Raw genomic sequence first — 9,758 nt, forward strand, 5'->3', positions numbered from 1 at the left:
CATTTTTATGCAATTTAAATTTTTTTTAAGTTGAAAATGTTCACTGACTTAGTTCAATCTATTTACGCAGCTTATAACCCTTGTCCATATTATTCTGAGTGGAGGTTGACCAAGAGTCTAGCCCAACTATCTGGCAATGGATTGACAACATAAGAATGGAGACATGGAGCCTTGCTTGTGATGAAGATGGTGATAGATTCAGACACATGATAATCGTCCTCTCATGTTGTAGAAGTGTGCCTTCCAAAAAAAAATGTTGTAGAAGTGTGCGCTCGCGTGACTGTTGACTACTACCAGTATGTGGATCCAACGTATACACTTAAGAATGTGGCACATGCTTACGAAATAGAGTGGAATTTTGTGGGTGAAAATGTGTGGGAAGTGAATTTTAAAGGGGTTGAGAGGGATGGGAAGTAAGGTGTGTGTGCTGGTGAGGGGTAAGGGAAGTGGAGAGTGTTTGAAAGTGGGGTAGGGTGGGACAAGGTAGGTCCAAACCGCTCTTATGAACCAATCACGTCAAACTGAATATATGTTCGAAATAAGTTAAGATTATAGCTTATTTAACCAAACTAACAACCCTCATAACATGCATTGTCTCCTCACATCAACTAGACTTGTCTTGTGTCTCCCACACATAGATTCTGATTCTCATTTGTCTTATTATAACAAGTTAACATTTTAGCTTGTTTATATAAGTTAAAATCTTAAAGTGCCCAACAAGTTATAATTTAGACGTGTTTCAATTCACTCATCTACGGCAGATCGTTCATGACACAAACAAAACTATTTTTACAAATATTTTTCAAATAACTCCATTGTAAAAAAAAAACCAACTCATGGACTAGGAAAGAAAAATACATTCGTACCGGTATTAACGCGGGAAACCTCTAAGGTCGTTTTCTTTACACGCCACGTGTCGTTTCATCCTCCATCGTTTCCCTTCTCCATTTCCCTCTCTAACTTCCAAATCCACAACACCGTTAACAACCTTGAAACCTGCAACAACCATTCCATCAATGGCGTCTGAAAACCCTAACCAGAAAAACTCCCTCTACCCAGAGGTCATAACAGATGATCCCAACCCGAACAATCCCACTTCCTCCTCTCTCTACCCCTCAATCGACGTCTCCGAGCTCGTCGAAAATCTCTTCCCGGAAGACACCAGCCCCTCCGCCCCTCCGATCGCCGCCGAAGATGTTCTCATCAAGGTCCCCGGCGCTATTCTCCATCTAATCGACAAGGAGTACAGCGTCGAGCTTGCCTGCGGTGATCTCACCATCATTTGCCTCCGTCAGGGGAAAAACGTCGTCGCTATTTACGCCCGCGTCGATGACGAGATCCAGTGGCCGCTTGCTAAGGATGAGACCGCCGTTAAGGTTGATGATTCACATTACTTTTTCTCCTTCCGAGTTCCGAAAGAGGTTGATGATGATGATTCCGATTCGAGCGATGAGGAAGGGGGAAAAGGAGAAAAGCGCCACCGTCGCCGTCGTCGTAGCCGGAAAGGAGGCGGTGATTTGGTAATGCTGAGCTACGGGTTGACGATCGCGGCGAAGGGGCAGGAGGGTTTGCTGAAGGAGCTGGATAGGGTTTTGCTAGAATGCAGCAATTTCTCTGTCCATGAGGTGTCGGAGAAGGCGAAGAAGAAAGGGGAGGCTCTGGATGGGTCGGTGGCGATGGAGATGACGCCATTGGAGTTGAGTACGGAGAAGGAGAAGAAGGAATTGATGGAGGAGAGGTGTGCGGCGTATTGGACCACATTGGCTCCCAATGTGGAGGACTATAGTGGACTCGCCGCGAGGCTCATCGCTCAAGGCTCAGGGCAGTTAGTTAAGGGGATTTTGTGGTGTGGCGATGTGACTGTGGAGAGGTTGAGGTGGGGGAATGAGATCATGAAGAAGAGGATGGGTCCTTCTTCTCAGGCGGAGATTAGTCCCCAAACTTTAAAGCGGATCAAAAGGTGTGTCCATTGATCTGGTTATTCTTAATCTTGGCTCTTTGTTGAAAGTATATGTTTGAGTGAGCATATGTAAACTTGATTTTAGTCTTTAGATGATACTGATTTTGTTTTGAAGTTTGAAGTAGAGTGATTCATGTTCGGAACTTTTATGTTAAAACTAAGTTTAAGTTGCAGCCAATGTGTAATGGTCTCCACAACTATGACAATGGACCTCCATGGCATGTGTTATGCACAGAAGTTAGGAACTTTGAAAACAAGGATTTTTTGTGATGCTTGTGGTAGGGAATTAGTGCATGTTTGGATACATGGTGGAAAACAACGGTGAAACCAAAATCACAGTGGATTGCCACAAAAGCTAATAGACGTTGCTTCTTTCCATTGTGATTTTGGCTCACCGTGATTTTCCACTGTGTATCCAAACGTGCACTTAATTGCTCTGGGACTTTTCACACTGCCTTTATGTCGTTTATTTATTGGACTAAAGAAGCTGTAGTACTCTTAGGTGGTTATAGTTATTTGTTCTTCTTTTGTCAGTTTGAGCATATATCATGGATAATCAAGTACTTGCTTTAACATCCAAAAAAAAGTATACAACTGATATTTGTCCTTTGACTAATCCCAAAACCTTAAAGCGAGCCAAAAGGTGTGACTGTTAATCTTGATGAGGTAAAATTTGATTCAAGGGTGTATTTGGGTAAACACTTCCAAACTTGATTTGTGGTTAAATATAATTTTGAAGTGGAGGAATTTATATTTGAAAACTTTTTGTGCAAGTTTAGTTTCTACTACTAGCTCTGTCTAGTTTCTACTTAATGCTTGTTATGGAGAATTAATTACTCAGGAAATTTTCAATATCCTGCTGTTTCGTGTCGTCTATGCATTGTTTATTAGGCAAACAAGTTATAGCACTTTTATGTAGCTATAATTGTTTGTGCTTTTTTTGTCAGTTAGATCTTATATGATGACTTATATATGGCTTTTGGTTTGATACTATCCAGGGTTAAGAAAGTGACTAAAATGACAGAGAGTGTAGCGCATGGGGTCCTCTCTGGGGTTATAAAGGTGTCTGGATTTTTCACCAGTTCAGTGGCAAATTCAAAAGCGGGGAAGAAATTTTTCAGCCTTCTACCTGGCGAAGTTGTGCTTGCTTCATTGGATGGATTCAGTATGTCAGTTACCTCTATCCCCGTCATTTAGCGGACTTACAATAAGGATGTTTGGATCCACTTTTAATTCTCCTGAATCACTTCTTACTTCAATAAAGCTCCTCTCAGAATCACTTCACTCCCAAACATAAAAGGAAAAAATAGAAACATGAAGAAATAGAAAATCCTCAAATCTTTAGTCTTACAAAGGAAAAAAAGAGAAAAAAAAGGGAAAAAAAATGCTTTCATTGATGAAAAAGTAAAGAAAATAAGATAACCCTATCTATCTTTTAGCTTCTCCATTTGCTGTAGCTATATTATTTACTAACAAATTTGGTTCGGTCTCACACAAATATTCATATCTAGGATATTCTACTAGATAAACAGAAATGAAAAAACTTGGTTTTGAATTGAAAACACCAATGGAGATTTGTCTTGACAAAGAGAAGGGAGGATTCACCCTCGAAAATTTTATAACTAATATCAGTAACGTAATTGGTTAGTGGGGAAAAACCAGGTTGGGATTCAAAAGAGTTAGGGGAAGGGTTTGTTCCTGAACAATGGACTCTGATGATATTTTAGAATGTGGGCTGAATCTAACTAACTTCAAAAGTTAGCTCAAAATGTTAGGATTGTCAAAATCTTTATATTTTCATTCATGTGGAGAATCATCAGAAAAAAGCACTAAGTATTCGTTCTACTGAGTTAAAAAGGTTTCACAATTAATAATATACTTCTTGGACCATCCAATATGTCAATTGCGTTATCTTCCCTGAGAGTCCATATTGCTCTTGGTGTTGTCTTTGGTTCTGTTTTAGGTCTTCGGTGTTGCTTCCGTTGGTTTTTCTCTTGTGTTCAGGGAGGTTCTTTTGTTAATATTTCTTAGGGTGGTTAAGCCTTTGTGTATTTCTGTGGACGTTTGGGGATTTTTGTTTTTGTTATCCTCACTGCCCTATTATCGAGCTTAGTCTCTTCCTTCTTTATTATAATTAATATATTTGGACTTCCAAGAAAAAAGATTTGACCTACAATTTGTTTCCTCTGCCAAGTTTAATGTGGAGGCAGAGTAGAGAACAAAATATATAGCAATTCATGTTTGCTATTAGCTGTCAAACTCAAACTTATCCAGTAAACATCATTTTACCTTTCATCTAATTTCCTTGACCAGTTCATATAAATTAGGTTGGAGTCACTCTTTAAAGTTTTGTTTATTTTCCGAACTAATTTCACATGTTTTGGGCTTTAAGATCAATCAGCCATTGTCCTGTTAGTAGGTGCTGTATAGTCTTCTAAGTTAATTATTATCTAAGTTAAATATGTCATGGAAAAGCTTTAATTTTGAATATTTTGTGTGTAAATAGGCAAAGTGTGTGATGCCGTTGAAGTAGCAGGAAAAAGCGTCATGTCAACATCATCCACTGTCACAACCGAGCTTGTCAATCACAGGTAAAGTCGATAGATGGACTATCTAGAGTGTGCAAATGCCTAGAGAAGAAATTATGGAATTAGGTTTTGAATTTGATCATTCTATGATCTGTCTTAATGCCCTGAACACATAATTTCACAGGAATGTAGAAACCATGTATCAATTATTAGGAGTTCAAGAGTCCCGTATCGCTCATCAGAATTATAATTTTAATTATGACTACTATAAGAATGTGGAGATCTTGAATTCCCTATTATCCTCATGGGGTATGATTGAAAACAAAAGATTCAGCAGTTCAGCTCACCATACACCTATGAGTTAACTACTGATTCAAAACTAGAAAAGTAGAAAAACGTAAGTATTGCATTTGACCAAAATTCATTCACACCCAAATTCAGCTCCACCTTGAAAGAGACTGGAATAGAAGTGAGGGAAGTGAAAGATACGATAGCATTTGGTTGTGTTGTTACTGGGAAGTGGAACTAACAGCTTAAATTCTTTTCTTTCTAGCTTCTTGATGGAAGTCCATCTAATTAACTTGCAGTCGGGGTTTTACACTGCGCTCCACAACCACAGTTGCGGCCGCAATGTACAGTTGTACACCGCGACTGAAATTGCGGCCTCATTAACCCGCATTTGTCTGAAATTCCTTGACGTAACTGCAACCGCAATTTAAAAAACTGCTTGCAGTTGTAGCTAATGAAATCCAAGTTTCTTAAGTTATTGTTTTCCTCTATGATCTGCTTTGAGAATTTAAGCAGAATGCCTGTGATCCTCTCTAACTTTTGAGATCCATTTGGCAATATGTATACTGCAGATATGGAGAAGAAGCTGCCAAGGCAACAAGTGAAGGATTGGATGCTGCTGGTCATGCTGTGGGGACTGCATGGGCTGCTTTTAAGATACGCCAGGCTTTTAACCCTAAGAGTGTGCTAAAGCCTACCTCCCTGGCCAAATCTGCGGCTAAAGCTGCTGCTGAATTCAAGGCTAAACAATCTAAGTGATTCATGGCAGGAGTTCTTCAATTAAGGTCTGACCATTCTAACATCAAAATATACTGCTCTTCATTATTCACAGCTTCTTTTAGGGCAGGGCGAAAACATTGTGTATATCATAGGTGGAAACATTGGTGCATTGATTTCATGATTTTTCTTTAAGGGTGCTACGGAGTAGTACACTAAAGGTGTTGATTAGAATTTGCAAATAGAAATTATTTATTGAAAAGTGCTGTATATAATGTTAAGGTAAAGACCTGTACATTTCTAAAAATTATTTTCCATGATTAATTCTATAACTAATACCCTTGAAGCACTCAGTTAGCATTTGTCATGTATTTATTGCTTTGGTGTCAAGAACTTCACCCATTTTTAGTGATGAGTGTTGGAACTTGGAAGTCAGTGAATTTCAGTTAGTAAGTTACAGTTCTTCTTCTCTCTATGATGTCTGATCTTTGGTCGGCATCACAATTTTTCTAGAGTGTGTTTAAACTCATTTCAATTTTACATTGTAAGAAAAGTAGAAGTTCAGTAATACCTCCAATCCTTTTCAAATATTGTTCCAGAAAAAAAAAATTATTCTTATTTATCCCTAATTTTAGAAGAACAAGATAATGCTAATAAGTTTTAACATCCATGATATAATTATGGACAAAAATTGTATTGGTGATTAAGTTTCTTACTATAAGGGTTTCTAGAACACACTTTGCGGCAAGGAATTTTCATTGATCGATCGTGTCAACTTGGGAAAATGACTTCACATGTACACTCACTTCTTTCAGATATTCTTAATTTTCCAAAACTTGTGTCTTTTGTAATAGGTTGAAAAGGACACATGTTAAGAAACACATTGGCACAAATGCACAATCAGAGTGCTATACCCTCTTTGAGAGATAAAAGAAGGGCAACAAGTAGTAGAGTTTTAAGTAAGAAAACTCAGTGCGCCACTTGTTTTGTAGTTTTATGACAAGTAAATGTGCATGATGTTGGTGATTTAGTTTCTTATTATGTCCTCTTTTAGCCACGTAACGGAATTGGATTAGTGTGGAGGCTGTTTGTCACCAAGCAGTTCAATTTTTTCCCACTATAAACCATTAAAAATGAGATTAATCTTAGTGCTTCAATTGATATTCTAACTTAACCGTGATCCTCAACCAGAACACCACGAAAGGGTTTGATATGGATTAGTGAGTTGGAGCACAAAGCTGGGTTCTAGAGGCTCATTTTTTTTTTTGTCAAAAGTCCATGTTACAGTGCTAGCCCCCGTTCAATCAACTACAATTTTATATTTCTGACAATTTTAATAGGTTCACGCTCAACTTTCTCTTTCATCACAATTTCACATGTTTTTTGTTATCTATTTTTTTTATCACATATATCATATCTCTCATTTAGATCTATTTTATTTTTTTCTCTCACAAGGTGGAGGTTATTGAATTTCTTATTATGATGGTCACCTTCAACTGGTTTTGAATTTGTGATAAAAACTAGATCATGTTTTGGTTGGTTACCAGCTAACAGCCATTGACAAAAAAAAAATCTAATAGGACCTTGGACACTTTTTTGCTTGACATATTTTTCAGTTTCACTTTCCAATACTCTTTTCGCCCCACTTCATTTGGGATTTATCCTTTAAAGATGTGAGACAACAAAACAATAACTTAATAAACAGAGTAAAATGTTATGCAAATAAATTCTACCCAACTGGCAAGAATCCATGAGGATTGAGGAGCAATAATAGATGTATGTCGGCAACAAAATATCACAAAGATAGAGGGACACTAAAATATTTAACGTGAAATTTTTCTTACAGATAGGGTAAAAATCACAGGTTATCCAAACAAGAGAAAAAGATGCACTACGATCAAATAAGGGTATATAAGAATCTCAAAGATGTTAAAAAATCAGTGCACATAACCAGCCAAACAACAAAGGGAAAAAGCTTAAAATAGAGAATTAAGAAAATGATAGAAATCTAGAAATTTCACCGATTCAACCATTTGTAATGAAGAACCAAATTTTGCAAATCTGCCATCAAAATTTCATCACATTCCAGCAGTGAACTAATATGCAATAACGATTTCACATCAGTTTCTTTAAATTTGAACTTGAATGACTGTTTCTCTTCTTCTATCTCAATGTCATTGTTATCTCATGACTAAAGGTGATGTAGGAGCTTTTTAAGATAATTTTAGTATTTTAGTAATTTTACTTATTTGTAATTGGGATCTTTTAGGATCTTAATTATTTTTTGTTAGGAACTTATTTATTTTCAATTAGGATCTTTTATTTTCAATTAGGATCTTTTAGGATATTATTTATTTTTTTATTAGGAAATTTTCTTTTCCTATTTAAGCACTTGTAAGGCATAGCCTATGGGAGTTTTGATTGATAATAAAATTTAAGAGTTTTCTCTTCTTCTCTGGTGGATTCCAGTGTATTTTCTACGGTTTTAGCGCTTGCTAATTTCCTTTCTGGTGGATTCCAGAAACCTTTTCCTTAGGATTTGCGCTTGCAATCCTAGTACGACTTCCGCTGCATCAAGTGGTATCAGAGCAGGCTTTCTCCTGTCTCTTTTCTTTGCTTGATCAACCATGGAAGATCAACCAATGACCAAAGCAGACCTGAAGGATGTTACCGCGGCTCTTACCGCGGCCCTAACTGCTATTACGCAACATATGACACAACAGATGATACAACATATGGCGACGTTCACGGCGGATTTAACGGCGCAGATCAACAATACCAACAACGGTAACCGGGGACGAGACAGGAGAGGGAAACCACATAGGTTTCTGCGCGACAACAACAACAATCGTTCCGCTATATCTTTACCTTCCCAATCTTTGCATTCACCATCCGTATCTCATCCTTATTACAAAGTTCAGTACTCAACCTCTAAAACCACCGAAACTCCACACCCCCAACCTGCTACTCCAAACCTTATCAATCCTTACCCCAACATATCACCGACTGCAGATCCAATTTCCTTACCACAACCCCTACCAAAACCTACTTCAAATTCATGTCCCTCTACAAGACCTATGTACCCAACTTCTTCGGAATCTGATTCTCAAATTTCATTTGCGCCATCCTCTGTTGTTGGCCTGGAAGATGAGGCAAAAACGTTGATGGATGATTTGTGCAGCGAGAGCGCACCAACACCAACACACTGTTCTCTTTTATCTAGATCTGGTGACATCTTAGAGGTTGTACCCCATGTTATATCTGAGCCAGACACCTCTGTCAATTTGGGCATCGAGGCAGTGTTCACACCTTACAATCTAACACTTATGGTTGTGCCTCAGGTTCGATATGTCCTTTTCCTTAGGATTTACGCTTGCAATCCTAGTACGACTTCCGCTGCATCAAAAGGGACCTGTCAATACTCTAATAAGACTTTTCACCGTAGGAAGATAGCATAATGCCAATTTATCTTTCCCTCAGGACGGTAGAGATAACAACTACACCTACATCTCACGGCAAAGTTTCAAACTTCCCTCTTGGTAGTGCATTAGTCATTATAATAAGATTATTATCATTAGTATGTATTTTAGCCAGCTCTAATAACTTGGATCCAAAACACCATGTATCCAATGATGGAAGTTATTCTCTACATGTACCATAAATTATCAAGTTTTGAGTTGTGTAGACCGTGAGTTTAGCAGGTTCGCTTGCATGCCTTAGCCCATAAACTTTGCTTTACTTAAGAATACTTTATATTTTGAGTAAAATACACTCACCCCCTCAAGGTTTGCAAGAATGACACTCCACCCCATTATTTTTTAAAATCTACACTCCACCTCATTTTTTATAAAGGCAAAATTTAGTGACGAAAATAAATTCGTCACTAATGAAAAATAACTACTAATTAGTTAAAATTTAAATAAATTAAATGCATATACACTATCATACATCAATTTATGAAAATAATTTTACTGAATTAAATTTAAAAAAATCATCCACTCTGTCTGTTAAGTCCACGTCTCATCTATCTCCAAATCATATTTCTCACCACAAACGGTCACCACCAAACCTTTGCTCCCTTTAACACGACGACAACCATCCCAGAATGTGAAACTCCATGGCACCACCATGCCTCAAAGTTTTGTTGCGACCTGAACCCCAGAACGTGAATCGCACATCCCCAAAGCCACTTGTTCAACTACTTGTTGTGAACTTCACCCCTTTAAGTTGTGAGCGAACGCTTTGTTGGTTTAAAATGTTGTTGG

At 37.8% G+C, this 9,758-nt stretch overlaps 1 protein-coding gene across 1 annotated transcript; it reads left to right on the forward strand.

Annotated features, from left to right (window-relative positions):
* The first annotated feature begins 756 nt into the window (after window positions 1-756).
* LOC130710830 (protein EARLY-RESPONSIVE TO DEHYDRATION 7, chloroplastic) lies at window positions 757-5,857 on the forward strand. The gene is made up of 4 exons (XM_057560202.1): window positions 757-1,960; window positions 2,959-3,125; window positions 4,467-4,551; window positions 5,349-5,857. The coding sequence occupies exons 1-4, from the start codon at window positions 1,017-1,019 to the stop codon at window positions 5,533-5,535; spliced, it is 1,383 nt and encodes a 460-aa protein (XP_057416185.1). The 5' UTR covers window positions 757-1,016; the 3' UTR covers window positions 5,536-5,857.
* The last annotated feature ends 3,901 nt before the right edge of the window (window positions 5,858-9,758 follow it).

The sequence above is a fragment of the Lotus japonicus genome, chromosome 4 (assembly GCF_012489685.1).
Source record: "Lotus japonicus ecotype B-129 chromosome 4, LjGifu_v1.2".
Lineage (NCBI taxonomy): Eukaryota > Viridiplantae > Streptophyta > Magnoliopsida > Fabales > Fabaceae > Lotus > Lotus japonicus.

Excerpts from the sequence above, each read along its gene's own strand:
- LOC130710830 (XM_057560202.1), top strand. The coding sequence starts at position 1,017 with ATGGCGTCTGAAAACCCTAACCAGAAAAACTCCCTCTACCCAGAGGTC. Across the intron at positions 3,126-4,466 it reads TGCTTCATTGGATGGATTCA|GCAAAGTGTGTGATGCCGTT; the intron begins GTATGTCAGTTA and ends GTGTGTAAATAG. Across the intron at positions 4,552-5,348 it reads ACCGAGCTTGTCAATCACAG|ATATGGAGAAGAAGCTGCCA; the intron begins GTAAAGTCGATA and ends TGTATACTGCAG.